Raw genomic sequence first — 15,505 nt, forward strand, 5'->3', positions numbered from 1 at the left:
GACAACTTCTGCCCTGAGACCAGGAGGGATTCACCTGCCCTCAGACAACTTCTGCCCTGAGACCAGGAGAGATTCATCTGCCCTCAGACAACTTCTGCCCTCAGACCAGGAGAGATTCACCTGCCCTCAGACAACTTCTGCCCTGAGACCAGGATAGATTCACCTGCCCTCAGACAACTTCTGCCCTGAGACCAGGAGGGATTCACCTGCCCTCAGACAACTTCTCCCCTCAGACAACTTCTGCCCTGAGACCAGGAGAGATTCACCTGCCCTCAGACAACTTCTGCCCTGAGACAACTTCTGCCCTGAGACCAGGAGGGATTCACCTGCCCTCAGACAACTTCTGCCCTGAGACCAGGAGGGATTCACCTGCCCTCAGACAACTTCTGCCCTGAGACCAGGAGGGATTCACCTGCCCTCAGACAACTTCTCCCCTCAGACAACTTCTGCCCTGAGACCAGAGGAGACAGTTGACTCCCTTTTGTCCAACTATGTTGCCTTGAAACAGAAAAATACCACTTCTGCCCTGAGACCAGGATGGATTCACCTGCCCTCAGACAAAATTGTGGGAAACAATGGTCTCTGCCCTGGGACCAGATGAGACTAAACAGCCATGAGGAAAATCCTACAAAACAACTTCTGCCCTGAGACCAGAGGAGACAGTTGACTCCCTTTTGTCCAGCTACGTTGCCGTGAGAACAGAAAAATACGACTTCTGCCCTGAGACCAGGAGGGATTCACCTGCCCTCAGACAACTTCTGCCCTGAGACCAGGAGAGATTCACTGCCCTCAGACAAAATTGTGGGAAACGATGGTCTCTGCCCTGGGACCAGATGAGACTAAACAGCCATGAGGAAAATCCTACAAAACAACTTCTGCCCTGAGACCAGGAGAGATTCATCTGCCCTCAGACAACTTCTGCCCTGAGACCAGGAGGGATTCACCTGCCCTCAGACAACTTCTGCCCTGAGACCAGGAGGGATTCACCTGCCCTCAGACAACTTCTGCCCTGAGACCAGGAGAGATTCATCTGCCCTCAGACAACTTCTGCCCTGAGACCAGGAGGGATTCACCTGCCCTCAGACAACTTCTCCCCTCAGACAACTTCTGCCCTGAGACCAGGAGGGATTCACCTGCCCTCAGACAACTTCTGCCCTGAGACCAGGAGAGATTCATCTGCCCTCAGACAACTTCTGCCCTGAGACCAGGAGAGATTCACCTGCCCTCAGACAACTTCTGCCCTGAGACCAGGAGGGATTCACCTGCCCTCAGACAACTTCTCCCCTCAGACAACTTCTGCCCTGAGACCAGGAGAGATTCACCTGCCCTCAGACAACTTCTGCCCTGAGACAACTTCTGCCCTGAGACCAGGAGGGATTCACCTGCCCTCAGACAACTTCTGCCCTGAGACCAGGAGGGATTCACCTGCCCTCAGACAACTTCTGCCCTGAGACCAGGAGAGATTCATCTGCCCTCAGACAACTTCTGCCCTGAGACCAGGAGAGATTCACCTGCCCTCAGACAACTTCTGCCCTGAGACCAGGAGGGATTCACCTGCCCTCAGACAACTTCTGCCCTGAGACCAGGAGAGATTCATCTGCCCTCAGACAACTTCTGCCCTCAGACAACTTCTGCCCTGAGACCAGGAGGGATTCACCTGCCCTCAGACAACTTCTCCCCTCAGACAACTTCTGCCCTGAGACCAGGAGGGATTCACCTGCCCTCAGACAACTTCTGCCCTGAGACCAGGAGGGATTCACCTGCCCTCAGACAACTTCTCCCCTCAGACAACTTCTGCCCTGAGACCAGGAGGGATTCACCTGCCCTCAGACAACTTCTCCCCTCAGACAACTTCTGCCCTGAGACCAGGAGGGATTCACCTGCCCTCAGACAACTTCTCCCCTCAGACAACTTCTGCCCTGAGACCAGGAGAGATTCACCTGCCCTCAGACAACTTCTGCCCTGAGACAACTTCTGCCCTGAGACCAGGGGGGATTCACCTGCCCTCAGACAACTTCTGCCCTGAGACCAGGAGGGATTCACCTGCCCTCAGACAACTTCTGCCCTGAGACCAGGAGGGATTCACCTGCCCTCAGACAACTTCTGCCCTGAGAGCAGGAGAGATTCATCTGCCCTCAGACAACTTCTGCCCTCAGACCAGGAGAGATTCACCTGCCCTCAGACAACTTCTGCCCTGAGACCAGGAGAGATTCACCTGCCCTCAGACAACTTCTGCCCTGAGACCAGGAGGGATTCACCTGCCCTCAGACAACTTCTCCCCTCAGACAACTTCTGCCCTGAGACCAGGAGAGATTCACCTGCCCTCAGACAACTTCTGCCCTGAGACAACTTCTGCCCTGAGACCAGGAGGGATTCACCTGCCCTCAGACAACTTCTGCCCTGAGACCAGGAGGGATTCACCTGCCCTCAGACAACTTCTGCCCTGAGACCAGGAGGGATTCACCTGCCCTCAGACAACTTCTCCCCTCAGACAACTTCTGCCCTGAGACCAGGAGGGATTCACCTGCCCTCAGACAACTTCTGCCCTGAGACCAGAGGAGACAGTTGACTCCCTTTTGTCCAACTATGTTGCCTTGAAACAGAAAAATACCACTTCTGCCCTGAGACCAGGATGGATTCACCTGCCCTCAGACAAAATTGTGGGAAACAATGGTCTCTGCCCTGGGACCAGATGAGACTAAACAGCCATGAGGAAAATCCTACAAAACAACTTCTGCCCTGAGACCAGAGGAGACAGTTGACTCCCTTTTGTCCAGCTACGTTGCCGTGAGAACAGAAAAATACGACTTCTGCCCTGAGACCAGGAGGGATTCACCTGCCCTCAGACAACTTCTGCCCTGAGACCAGGAGAGATTCACTGCCCTCAGACAAAATTGTGGGAAACGATGGTCTCTGCCCTGGGACCAGATGAGACTAAACAGCCATGAGGAAAATCCTACAAAACAACTTCTGCCCTGAGACCAGAGGAGACAGTTGACTCCCTTTTGTCCAGCTACGTTGTCTTAAAACAGAAAAACTAATTCTGCCCTGAGAACAGTTTTTTGTTCATTGAAAATAATTTTAAAAAGTTCAATTGACCTTGTTCACTGTCATTCTTGATTTTTAGAGCCAGTTTCTTCAACAAACAATGGCCTTTGACTGTACAAGCAACATAGTCAGGTGGTGTAACTGGTTTGTGTCAATTGGTATAACAAGTATTATTCATAAAACTATTATAATATACAGGAAAATACATGTGGAATAGGATGTATTGTAATATACTAACATGTTTTTTAACAGTTTATACATAGCTTGTCAAATATTATTTAGACAAGTGTTTTCAGCATTTGTCCTGCTCTATATTCCAAAAACACATACAATTTTAATTCAAAATAATCCTGATAAAATCATTTTTAATGTGATATTTTAAAATTAAGTAACTGTTTTCATAAGTACACTTGCATACACTCTAGGTGGAAAGAAATATTTAATATTTCTCCTTTTGTTGTGGTTACACCACTTGACATTTTCAGGGGCAATCAGTCTTACCTTTCGTAAAAAATAGTTCAAATTCTATTTCAAATTACATGAAACCAACATAAATACAAAATATACATTTTAGCAAACCTGATGCAAGCTTAAAAAAACAATTTTTTTAAACATTTTTGAATTGCTCATAATGCAAACCCTTATTTGTCACTGACCCTTAAACAATAAAATATTGATATTGTGTTAATAATATTCTTTAATCAATTGTTTGTTTTCAATCTTGCTTTGTCATTGTGGGTGGCGGTAATGTGCCGTAACGCTGGTAGTTACCAACCATTAAACGGAGGAGGAAGGAGCTGCAGTATTGTTAGCTGGCTAGCAAATGCAATTGTTCTTGCAGAAAAACACAGTAAACAGAGCAAAAGATGAATTCGACTGATATTCATTAAAAACTTCTGTAGATATTGCGATATCTTTATCATGAATTATTTTGTCTGCAATAATTGTCCAGTGTAAATCTGATACCGTGATAGCTCTTAGCATCAATCTTTGCATCTAACTGAAAGTGAATGAGCTATATTCCCCAGAATATCTAGCTATTCCTTTCTAAGAAATAAAAACACAGACGTTGCCATTCATGTTCATAACAATCAATGAAGGACCACATTTTATTGACCACAACACACATGATATTACTTCTTAAAAAGGAGCAAAAGTACAATATGTGCACTGTTCACATCATGTTACTAAATCATCTGCCATGAAAAGACAGATTTACTTAGACATTGCCTCGGTTGTTACACAGTCCTTCCTCTAACCTGCGGCTTTTTTCAAGTCCTCAGGCAGCACTCTGCCCTTCTTCCGCGCCCTGTCCTTCTTCTTCTCTGTTTTGACTTGCTTGCGTTTCTGGAGGTTCTTTCGCCTCTTGTCCTGACGTTGCTGCATCTTCCCTATGATGTTCTCACTACGCTTGTTCCAGTTCTTCTTCCTCTGATCACGCCTCTTCTCCTTCCTCTTCAGCGAGGTGCGCAGCATGTTCTCGTCATCTTTGATTTTGATGCCCTCTGCCTTGTATAGCAAGTTGGTCCACTTAATCTTCTCCTCCATCTCGCGGGCCTTCCCTGCGTCTTTCCCCCTCAACTCTTCAAGCTTTGCTTTGCGAGCCTCCACGCGACTGAGCAGCTGCTTGTAGTTCTTCCCCGTCAGTGGAGTTATCTGGCCCTTCACACTCTGTTTCTTGTTCCTCTTTTTCTGTATCTTGTCTACATATCCCTCTTCCACTGTCTGCACAGTATTGAAGATGATGGCTGATTCATTTCTTTTGTTTGCCTTCTTTTCGACTGGCTCTTCTTCCTGTTTAATCTCCGGCTGCTGTTCTTGGCCATTTTTTTCAGCCAGTTGCTTCATCCGAAACTCTTTCCTCTTCCTCTTCTTGCGCTCCCGTTCCAGCTTTCGCTTTGCTCGCTTTGCCTGGACTGCCTCTGATGCTGCATCCTTTGGGGCTCCCTGACAGAAGACAAGCGTAACATGTTAGTTTAACAGACTGACAGATGTCAGATTGTCACTAATGTGCATAAACAGTGTATATAAAATATCCTTTATTGTCTGCGCCATCTTTAAATACTGCCTACCTGCCCTCTGGACTCTTCAATCTTTTCATGCAGTCTCTTGCGCAGTACATCTACAGTGGAGAAGTTGGACTCTGCATTTGCTCCTTTGAGGAAGATAAAAAGGACAAAATCTTACTGTAGGACACATTAACACATTTAAATAACAGGAAAAGACAGTAAGAAAACAAAAATACCTTTAGGCTGCTGCGGTGTAGATACAATTGTGTTCTGAGATTTGGAGCCATTCAGTTTTGCCGAGGCCGGCCCTTTCTGTGCTGCGGGAGAGGGTGAAGACTTCTGTTGGGATTTCGGATTAGGTTTCTTTTCATCGGAGCTCTTTTCTTTAAAATGCTTCTTTTTACACTTTTTCTTCTTCTTTGGAGGACCAGTGTCAGTTTTAGCCTTGAAATAAGCTAAACACAGAGAACACAAAACATATATTAATGGTTACATACGGTGTATCAGACTATATAATGTCAGTTGGACTGATTGAATTGTCATTACAGTTACCAGACTAGGAACATAAACATGCTCAGGCAATGCCATCAATGCTGGTTTTTGCGTTGGACTGCTGATAAGTATCGGCCCTGAAAGAAGATATCAGTCGATCCCCTCTGTGAAGCACCGGCTTAATGAATTCAAATCAGAATCGAATTAATTGTTTGTCTATTTGATGTTGGAACAACACACATCAGTCACAATTTCCTGGAGCACAATGTCTTCAATTTCCCAGCTTTTTTCTGTCAAACAGTCCCAAACCTTAAGATACTTACTAATTTACGAATATAAAACCAGAGAAAAACAGCAAATCATCCCCTCTCAGAAGCTGGAAATGGAGGATATTTGTATTTTTGCTGAATACAGATTACCATAATTATATATTAGTTATAAAATTGTTCATTATTGTTTTGTAGATGTACTTTTCTGGATATTCCACCTGATATTTACCTTGAATACACAAACTACATCAGGAAAACCAGCTTTTTAAGCACTGTAGCGCCTCCTTTGGTGAACTGTACTCACAGCCAAAGTTACTACACATAATGGAGTTTTAGATGCTTTTCCACAACTGCTAACACATAAACTATAACAGTCACACTTGTACTTAAAGCACAGACAAGAGTACTTAAACACAACAGGGTATAAATTAGCCAACACAGTAAGCTAACATTACCGAACGGCCTCTTCTTTGGCTCCTGGTCTCGTTGAGAGCAGACTTTACTGGCGAGTTTCTGAATGTACGAGTCCTTGGAGGCGAGGTCCATGTTTACAAATCAACCTTAAATCCAGCTAAAGGAGACACGCGAAGGCAGGAACTTACTGGTGGAAAATATCAACACATTTCTGTACACACGTGGGGGACATGACGGGGCGGACCGTCACCAAACCGGAAGGAGTAACACAAGAAGCGGTCCCCCTTCGGATCAGTTATGTAGCTGACATTTGGTCGGTTATCTCGCCCAGTTTTCTCCCTGTTATTCGTTGATGTTTTGATCCAGCATGGCTTCCCTGAAATCAGTGCTGGCTTTATCCTCCAGGCTGCTCACGACACTAAAGAAACAGGTAAATGACTTGTTGTATCTTTCATATTTGCGTCTTTATGTCCTAGAGAAACTAAACTGAGTGTTGTGAAAGTAACGTTTCTGTGGGGGGCTGATTTTGTGTCATTGCAGACTCATGTTGTTTACATCAAGAGGACTCTCCTCCTGACCAGACAGCCACTCTTCAAACGTGCAGACGGTAAAAATCATAATGAATATGATCATGACACTGGACTCACCTTTGTTCATTCTGTACATAACACAACATGCACACAATTCAATGCAAACAGTCCTTGGCAAATATTTGAAACAACTAGAGAGACTTGATTTACACAAGTAAAGTAATATATCTATATGTATTTTTTTTTTTATGTACAGCCATTTTGTTACCAGAAGGACACATTAAAATCTATAGTATTTGGGTAACAATTTAGAAAATAGTTTTTAGATTTGTAAAAATGAGGTTACAACATGCAAACAGCTCGTGAAACATGTATATACAGTGTGTTAGACAGATTAAATGTAAATGTGTTGCAAACTGAATCTTTAAAAAATAACAATTCACATCAATATCAGGTTTAATCTGTGTCATATAGTGCTTAATTGAACACCATTCTGAATAATCTTACATGGAACGACTGTATGGGATAACATCCGTACACATTCTGTGTGTTGTGAATTTCCAGGCAGGTTTATTCCCTTCGGGCGACAGCTGAGCTCCACAGGAGCCAGCGCGGAGAAAGCAGAAGACTCTTTCCTCAAATGGTTTCTGCTGCTCATCCCTGCCACCACCTTTGGCCTTGGAACATGGCAGGTATAAAGCTTATGTACTTTGCGTCTTTAAAATAATGCTGATGTGTTGTTGTTGTCAGATGGACTCAGATATTTCTTTTGTGTCCCTGCAGGTGAAACGACGTCAGTGGAAGTTGCAGCTGATCGATGACCTGAGGAGACTCACTACTGCAGAACCCATTCCCCTTCCTGTTGAGTAAGTACATGTGTCATCCATTTAGTACAGTGTTATTCTCACACACACTTAGGATTGAACAGCAGGTCACACAAAGACAGGCTCACATATATATGATAACTGTCCCTCTCCTGATTTATTACGCAGATGATGCCTTTTTAGAAATACAAATATGCAAGTTGGTTTGTAAGACATCCAGTGTCATGGCTACATTTTAGGTCCACAATCAACATTTATAAATAAAAACTGCACTTCAATCACTTAAATTGCATGTATTGAAACCCCATCAAGGAAGCCTGGAAATAACAATAAATCCTCCTCTTCAGACTGAAGGTGGTACTTGTCCTTGTCCTCCCCCAAAATCTGTATCTGTTAACTATTAATGTGCTGATTTTCTTATCCTTTTTCTCCTTGGATCCTAGCCCCCATGAGCTGAAAAGCCTCGAGTACAGAAGGGTGAAGGTGCGTGGAAAGTACGACCACTCGCAGGAGCTGTACATTCTGCCCCGCTCTCCTGTCGACCCAGAGAAAGAGGCCAGAGAGGCCGGCAGGTTGTCTTCAAGCGGAGAGACCGGCGCAAATGTCATCACCCCATTCCACTGCACTGACCTCGGGTAAGACGACAAATCAAACACAGTTGCACAGGGTTTTTAAGTTCGTAAAATCAACCCTGTGCTTATAATAGCTGCATTTTCACCCGCAGCATCACAATCCTGGTGAACAGAGGGTACGTACCAAGGCAGAAGATCAGACCAGAGACCAGGATGAAGGGACAGGTTGGTATTCCAGATCATGTGCACATCGGTACTTTTTTTATTTAAAGTGCACTCCTATAGCATCGTCAAGACTCATGACAGAAATTGTGGGCTACAAAACTTCACTCAAATTTCCATCAGTATGAGCATGAATGGATAATGTTTGGGTGAACTCATCCTTTAAAGGAAACTGGCACCATACATTTCCCTCAGTCATACTCACATTTGTAAGCATTGCAGCTTATTCAGACCGACTTAAACGAACGGTGACGATGCATGTGTGCAGACGGAAGATGAAATGGAGGTGGTCGGGGTAGTTCGGCTGACAGAGCAACGCAAACCCTTTATACCGCACAATGACGTGGAGAGAAACCGCTGGCATTACCGAGACCTGGAGGCCATGTCCGGTGTCACCGGAGCAGAGCCCATCTTCATAGATGCTGACTTTGGTAAGGTCTCGTGAACGGCAAAGTCTGTGACTCAACTGTGTCAGTGAATATCTGATTAAACTACAAATCCACTCATACAGTTGGTAGTAATTATTCTATGTGTGCAGAAAAGGGAACAGTTGTAATGTTAGTTATGGTGAGTGTCTTGTATCGTTCAGGGAGCACCATTCCTGGAGGACCAATAGGTGGACAGACCAGGGTCACACTGAGGAACGAACACATGCAGTACATAGCAGTATGGTAGGTGGCAGCTTTCTGTCTCTAAAGCTGCTTTAATGCTTAAATAACCCACTCTGTACTCTGTTATATATTCACTGAACTGATTTTGTCAATAATCACTCTTGTTTTCTTAGGTACGGCTTGTGTGCAGTTACCTCCTACATGTGGTTTGCAAAGTTCATCAAGAAGATGAAACTGTAATGTGATGAACCAGTCGGCCTGAAATGTTGCAAAGCAAACCTGATGTACTTGATTTGTGCTGCAGACATTCAAATATGTAAATAGTTGTGGATTATTCTCTGAAACATGTATTTGAGAATAAATTAATATAAATTAAGCTCTTGTATGCTTTATTCTTGACTGTTTCATAAATTGAGGGGTAAACAAGAAATATCTGTCATCTATCATTTATCTTCAGAATTGAACATTTAAACAGGCACTTATAAGCTGCTGTGACATCCTACACTTGACAGACCTGGGTGGTAAATTATTGTCGAGGCCTCTTTCAACATCACAAGTCAGTTGTGAGTTTACTGAATTAACACGTATCAATTTAAGTTCCTGAGATTTTCTCTTCAACATGTCCACATATTATTTTAAATCACATCTTTCCTTTCAAATGTTTAAAATCCATCTGTCAGACTGTTTCTGCCTGTCTTGCTTCTTTCCAAAGAGCTACTTTGCACTCGATTTTTTTAACTGGATAACCCGATTTCAAAAGCAACTCGTCACTGTAGTCTGATCAAGTGTATAACTTGGACCTCATAGATCACCTGAGTGTTCGATATTAACTTTTCATCCCCAGTTGCATTCAGAAGAATAAATGCTGTATTTGAATTGTGGAGTACATCTGATCTTAATCCCTGGCAAATCTGTCATGTGCATAATTTGACAAATTTCAACCCATTACCCTGCATGTTTTGCTTAACACTGTATGACAACTACACTGACATGTAAAGTCACTGACGGAAGCTTTGGAGCAACAAAAGGTCATATTCACGTTCAGCCAGAGATCAGCATCAGTGACTTCATCTAAATGAACTGCAAATATGTATTTATGCTTCAACACATGTAGAAAGTGGGTAAATCAGCTCTAAACTATATTAGTGGCTTTTAAAGAAGCTATGCTTCACCTCTGAAAGTTGATGTTACATGGAGCGTGTTCCACACCTTACTTTCTATACCCATTTTTGCAGGCATCCCTGTATTGGGATTATATATCTACAAAATAATTTCAGTAAATAGAAATACAAATTTGCTTATCCTGTGCAAATGCGCCACACAACAGGTGTTCTAGAAACCAGGAGTCACCTTGTGTTACAAACCCCTTGTGTCTTATTCAAACACTTTCCAGATTCTGCCATGTTCAATGAATCTAGAGTTGCAACTTGGTTCCAAAATATATATTTAGTAACAACAACAACAATCAGTCTCGCTCTTTTAGGACATACATTTTTTATTCCAAACAATTTAACCAAGCTTGGTTGCCAATTCCTTGGCCTTTGCCTTCTCCAGCTTGTTGATGCGGGCTGTGGATTTAGGGCCCATGATGTTGCCTCCCCAATGACGACGGATCTGGAAAACAAAATTCAAATCGTTAAAATAATGAATTTGTTCTTTGACGTCAGTCAGGAATTGTACTCATGGCGATACTTGAATTCAAACAAATGCACACCTCCTCATATCTGTCATTGTAGTTGGTCTTGATGGCTTCAACAAGCTTGGCAAGTGCACCTTTATCCTCACTAGAAGAGAACAAAAGCAGGTTAATACAGTGTTCACACCAATTAGAGATGGAGCTACAGGGGATTATTGATTACACCATGTCAATTTAGCAAGGATAATGTAGCTAAATGCAACTTTATAAAATATTTGTTTGTTTCTACAGATCCCAACTTCACCCCCTCCCATCAAGTTGTCATTTTATAGCGTTCACACCAGTAGAGGTGGAAAATAATCAACCTGATCAAATTAAAGTTTGATTTGACTGAAGTTATTTGTTTTTCTTTGGCCAATGCTCAGGGTTAAAAAGCTCAATAAAACATCAAGGCAGTTTCAGGTGAAGAAATTCAATACATCATTGCATTTAGGCCAAGTATCATGACTAACCTTGAATTGCATACATCAATATTGCATTCTGTCTATTAAAAATTCAGGAAAAATTGCCAAATGGGTCCCGTAAAACCAAGTTTGACCATGGTTAGAAAGCACTGATACAGAAAACACTAATTACTTTAGAATAGACAACGTTTCAAATGTGAAGCTAACATAACGCAAACCCTTGATTCCAGAAACTCCCATTTTCACAAATGATTTAGCCAGTAATTTGTCCTGAAACTGGCAATATCTTATATTACACTTAGACACTATACAGCTCAGTTTGTGTGTAAACTTACGGGTTTGTCTGTGTGAAGGCGACTGAAGTGCATGTCTTTCTGTGCACCAGTCTGCCCAGTCTAGCCTTGCCCTTGACGATGCAGTATGGGACGCCCATCTTGCGGCACAGAGCTGGCAGGAAGACGACGAGCTAGAAAAGCAGGAGAAGCACAGGAGAAATGCTTTAAGTAACTCAATTTTAGCTTTAGGGAATTTCAGAGAAAACTGCTGAATCTAATAAAAAGCTAATGTCCAAAACAAGTGCGTTCCATAACATCTGTTCCTGGTTTGTGGTCTCTGCTCAGATTTAAAAAGCTCGTATGTTTTGATCCACATAGAGGATTCAGGTGAAGAAATTCAGACATCATTGCTAGTGACCACTTTTCTAGACTGAGCTTTAGTCCCGAGGCTGCAAGAATAATGCATGACAAACTTACCTCAATTGGGTCCACATCGTGAGCAATGATGACCAGCTGGGCTTTCTTGCTCTCTACCAGAGAGGTGACAGTGTTCACACCTGTTGGGAGGGAAAAAATTTAATCAACCTGATCAAATTAATCAAACACCCGACCCCTAAAGTTATTTGTTTTTCTTTGGCCAATGCTCAGGGTTAAAAAGCTCAATAAAGCATCAAGGCAGTTCAGTTGAAGAAATTCAATACATCATTGCATTCAGGCCAAGTTACGGTGAAAAACTCCCAATATCTACTTTAAGGTAGACTGATTAACCAGGTGGTGTTCCACATCATTTTATACTAAACTTATCAATTACAGTCCACAATTATTAGCTCTGTATAATTCACCTGCACGGAGGACAGGGGGCCTCTTGGTAGGGGTATCTCCCTTTCCAGCTGCCTTCTGCTCAGCGCGGGCCAGCAGCCTCTGCTTCTTCTCCTGCTTGGTCTCTGGCCTGTACTTGTGGGCCAGCTTGAACAGCTGTGTGGCTGATGAGGAACAGAACAATGTAGATCAACTTTAACCACCCAGCAATGGCTACATGCGTGGTTTGTTATACATCATGGCAAGTGAATGGCATTTCAAGTAACTGCATCAGTGATCTTGGTGGATGTCAGCACGGGTATTAGGATAGCAAATATTCTTTCACATCATTTGCAACGCCACTATTCAGAGCCCATTAGCCATCTTACAGCATCATACTACAGCATGCTAAAGAGCACTTGGTTCCCTTGATTCAAAAAGCTTTTGAAACTTACCCGTCTGACGGTCCAGAGCCTGGGTGAACTGGTTGATTGCAGGGGGAACCTTGAGACGCTTGTACAGAATTGAGCGCTGCCTCTGCAGGCGGATGTAACGAGGCCATTTCACAAAGCGTGTCAAATCACGCTTGGGCTGAATATCCTGGCCTGTGGAAATAAAACAACCAAACAAATGTTAAGCATCTGAAATCAAACTGAGGACAAGTCTTTTGCTCGATGAAGTGCATCAGCGATCTTGGTGGGAAATTGTCATCAGCATTATTAAGATAGCAAATATTCTTTACATCATCTGCACTAAATACAATCCCCAGTTCTCCCAAAACCGCAGATAGGGCTACTTACCGATGCCATAGTTCTTTGGCCTCTTCTCGAACAGGGGGTTCACAACTTTTTTGGCCTCATGTTTCTTGGCCACAGAAGGGGCAGGTGCCACCTTCTTCCCCTTAGCCTTCTTTCCCTTAGGCTGTCAAGAGAAAAAAAACAACAGTTAGGATGCAGCAGTGGAGGTACATAATTACTTTTCCATCAACACAAGAACATTTTAAAGAACAGACTTGACTGTTTAAAAGCTGTGCCTCAAACTCCTAGCATCACCACAATGGAAGCCAAATACATCCTGAATTTAGATTTTAATCTAAAAATAACCAAAATATGAAGTCACCAGTACTTTAACACGCATGTAACATCCATTTGGTAAACATGAGGGTTAGCCTCGTCTTATCTATCCTTCTCTCTGGATGTTGTTTCCCACGCACACTTACAACATAGTCTTAAAACCCAAGTTAAAGGGAAAAGCTTGGAGTATACTTAAAAAGCATGGCAGTGAATACAGCTAGCCAAATCCCCACGTTACTCAGTGAACACTGCTATTAGCATGCCATTCAATCTGAGTTAAAGACTATGCTTCTAGCTTTACTGCTACCATTATTATAAAGACACTCACTTAGTGAAATTACAAAGCTACTCAAAACTATACGCGTGGGCTATATTTGAGACACTGCTGCTAGCTTGAATGTTAGCTTTACCATTTGAACAACCAAGCAGTTCTCGGGCCCGTTCAGCTAACACTACCGGGTGAACCACCCGGATACACACGTAAAACTACTCAACGTTTCAAGCACCGTTGTACTTCCAACAGTAACATTACTACATAAAGTTACGATATAACATCTGGCTGTTCACAATCATGCGGAAAATGCAGAATAATAAAGCGCCAGTGCTCCTGAATCAAGCGTGTTCACCCACGTTAGCTTTAGCTCCTGACAGGCAGCCACAGCGCTACTCGTACCGGCTAAACTACACTCCGCTTAACCAAGTTTTATCCAAAAATACAACATCGACGCAAAATATCGACATTATATACACGGCTAGGCTCTACAAAATGCATAGGTATGTTTTACAATGTAAGAATAAGCATATATACAGGGATGCAGACAGATACAATACGTAAAGTTATTCCCCAGAAGAGTCAGCTATGCACCCACCATGTCGGTTCAGGCAGAAAGGAAGACCGAGGGATTCTGGGTAACGTAAATACCGCGAGGCTTGCGACGTGGTAACGTGGCCTCGCGTGCACCGATCTGGAGTCAGATTTCACAGCTGCTCGCTTGATTCTGCTGTGAAGTAGTAGAGATCAGGATACTGACTCAGGAACAGTGATAACAAGTCCATAATGATTTGTACGTCATACTCAATCAAGACACCGGGTTCAATTTTCCATCACTTATGCAGGAACTTATCTTATTTTGTCGATAATTTATTTATAAAATATTAAATAAACTTGAACTTATTATGAATAACATGTATATAATGTAAATGTTCAGTTTATGGTATAAATCGTGGAGTATGTACATATATTATTACATGTATAATAACCTAATGAATAGGCTATATAATGGAAATATACATAATGACTAATTGAGTCAAGGAAGTATATTATTTCATTGTTTTTTTAAAGTTTTTTAGTAGTTGTGAGGTTTAGGCAAACTTTTTCACTTTAATCTGAATACAATTTTCATTAGCTAATTTTGTAAGACTATTTAATCTTTTAAAAGGAGAAACTATGTGTGGAATGAAACAGAGATATCTTTGGTTCTGCTGTATTGATTCTGAATATCTGTCCATGATGAGTCTATCACTGTTATAAAGCTAGACCAGTGGACTGCTTTTCAAAATCTGGTACCTACATAACCCACAATGCAATTTAGATACTGAGTGACGTCACGTCAGCCAATTTATCAGATTACATGAAGCTTCCTCTGGAGCCACAAACATCTTTATGCTACTTTCTCACATATGCAGTAGTACTCCGCAAGACCTGTGAACACACTTTAATTCAAGTATATTTCTTCTTTTATTGACCACCTGGCCAGGCTGGTGGAATTCATCTCAAGTACAGATGGACTCGCAGTGACTACACCACACACAGCACCGGTATAACATAGAGACATAGAAGGAGAAAAGCATAACTCCAAAAGAAGCAAAACATATAGTACAAACTCAACGCATCTTCATAGACATAAGTGCAATACAAGTGCAAAAGGAAAACATAGTGCAAACACATCACACCACATACTTAGAGGGTATGTATGTATATAATGTGTAAAATTTCCCTTTAATACATCAGTTTATCAGAAAAACATGAAATTCATGTTAAAATTTTTAATCTGAAAATAAGCAACTAAAGCTGACAAATGTACTAAAGTAGAAAGAACAATATCTGCCTCTGAGATGTAGTAGAAGCATGAACTTGCAGAAAATCAAAATACAAAATAAGAGTACCTCAAACGTGTAGTTATGTGCAGAACTTGAATAGACATACAGTAGCCTACCTCATAAAATTCCACTGCTGATAATCCATACACATTACCCATTTCACCCCCA

The 15,505-nt window shown here is 42.5% G+C and overlaps 3 protein-coding genes across 4 annotated transcripts; 1 reads left to right on the plus strand and 2 right to left on the minus strand.

Moving 5' to 3' along the window:
* Positions 1-4,123: 4,123 nt before the first annotated feature.
* On the minus strand, positions 4,124-6,475 carry surf6 (surfeit 6). Its single transcript, XM_084383592.1, has 4 exons — positions 6,274-6,475; positions 5,294-5,512; positions 5,121-5,203; positions 4,124-4,995 (listed from the first exon to the last, which is right to left on the minus strand). The coding sequence occupies exons 1-4, from the start codon at positions 6,362-6,364 to the stop codon at positions 4,303-4,305; spliced, it is 1,086 nt and encodes a 361-aa protein (XP_084239718.1). The 5' UTR covers positions 6,365-6,475; the 3' UTR covers positions 4,124-4,302.
* Positions 6,476-6,493: 18 nt separating this feature from the next.
* surf1 (SURF1 cytochrome c oxidase assembly factor) lies at positions 6,494-9,367 on the plus strand. The gene is made up of 9 exons (XM_084383593.1): positions 6,494-6,662; positions 6,773-6,839; positions 7,327-7,454; positions 7,546-7,628; positions 8,030-8,221; positions 8,311-8,383; positions 8,649-8,811; positions 8,970-9,051; positions 9,165-9,367. Exons 1-9 carry the CDS (start codon positions 6,600-6,602, stop codon positions 9,229-9,231), a joined length of 918 nt encoding a protein of 305 aa, XP_084239719.1. The 5' UTR covers positions 6,494-6,599; the 3' UTR covers positions 9,232-9,367.
* Positions 9,368-10,466: 1,099 nt separating this feature from the next.
* Positions 10,467-14,129, minus strand: rpl7a (ribosomal protein L7a). 2 transcript variants are annotated; one of them, XM_084383929.1, is made up of 8 exons: positions 14,107-14,129; positions 12,965-13,085; positions 12,620-12,769; positions 12,209-12,349; positions 11,844-11,923; positions 11,427-11,557; positions 10,706-10,775; positions 10,467-10,605 (listed from the first exon to the last, which is right to left on the minus strand). In XM_084383929.1, the coding sequence occupies exons 1-8, from the start codon at positions 14,107-14,109 to the stop codon at positions 10,501-10,503; spliced, it is 801 nt and encodes a 266-aa protein (XP_084240055.1). In that variant the 5' UTR covers positions 14,110-14,129; the 3' UTR covers positions 10,467-10,500. The 2 variants fall into 2 exon arrangements, with proteins under 2 accessions (XP_084240055.1, XP_084240056.1); XM_084383930.1 differs by lacking the exon at positions 14,107-14,129 and adding an exon at positions 13,648-13,666.
* Positions 14,130-15,505: the final 1,376 nt, after the last annotated feature.

Source organism: Pagrus pagrus (assembly GCF_965226575.1).
Source record: "Pagrus pagrus genome assembly, chromosome: 19".
NCBI lineage: Eukaryota > Metazoa > Chordata > Actinopteri > Spariformes > Sparidae > Pagrus > Pagrus pagrus.

What these genes read in the sequence shown, in the direction of transcription:
- surf6 (XM_084383592.1), bottom strand. Translation starts at nt 6,364, where the DNA reads ATGGACCTCGCCTCCAAGGACTCGTACATTCAGAAACTCGCCAGTAAA. An exon ending in GCCAAAGAAGAGGCCGTTCG is followed by an intron (nt 5,513 to 6,273) that starts GTAATGTTAGCT and finishes CTCTGTGTTTAG; the next exon opens with CTTATTTCAAGGCTAAAACT. An exon ending in TTGAAGAGTCCAGAGGGCAG is followed by an intron (nt 4,996 to 5,120) that starts GTAGGCAGTATT and finishes GTCTTCTGTCAG; the next exon opens with GGAGCCCCAAAGGATGCAGC.
- surf1 (XM_084383593.1), top strand. Translation starts at nt 6,600, where the DNA reads ATGGCTTCCCTGAAATCAGTGCTGGCTTTATCCTCCAGGCTGCTCACG. An exon ending in TCACGACACTAAAGAAACAG is followed by an intron (nt 6,663 to 6,772) that starts GTAAATGACTTG and finishes GTGTCATTGCAG; the next exon opens with ACTCATGTTGTTTACATCAA. An exon ending in TTGGCCTTGGAACATGGCAG is followed by an intron (nt 7,455 to 7,545) that starts GTATAAAGCTTA and finishes GTGTCCCTGCAG; the next exon opens with GTGAAACGACGTCAGTGGAA.
- rpl7a (XM_084383929.1), bottom strand. An exon ending in ACGATGTGGACCCAATTGAG is followed by an intron (nt 11,558 to 11,843) that starts GTAAGTTTGTCA and finishes CTGCTTTTCTAG; the next exon opens with CTCGTCGTCTTCCTGCCAGC. An exon ending in ACAATGACAGATATGAGGAG is followed by an intron (nt 10,606 to 10,705) that starts GTGTGCATTTGT and finishes TTTGTTTTCCAG; the next exon opens with ATCCGTCGTCATTGGGGAGG.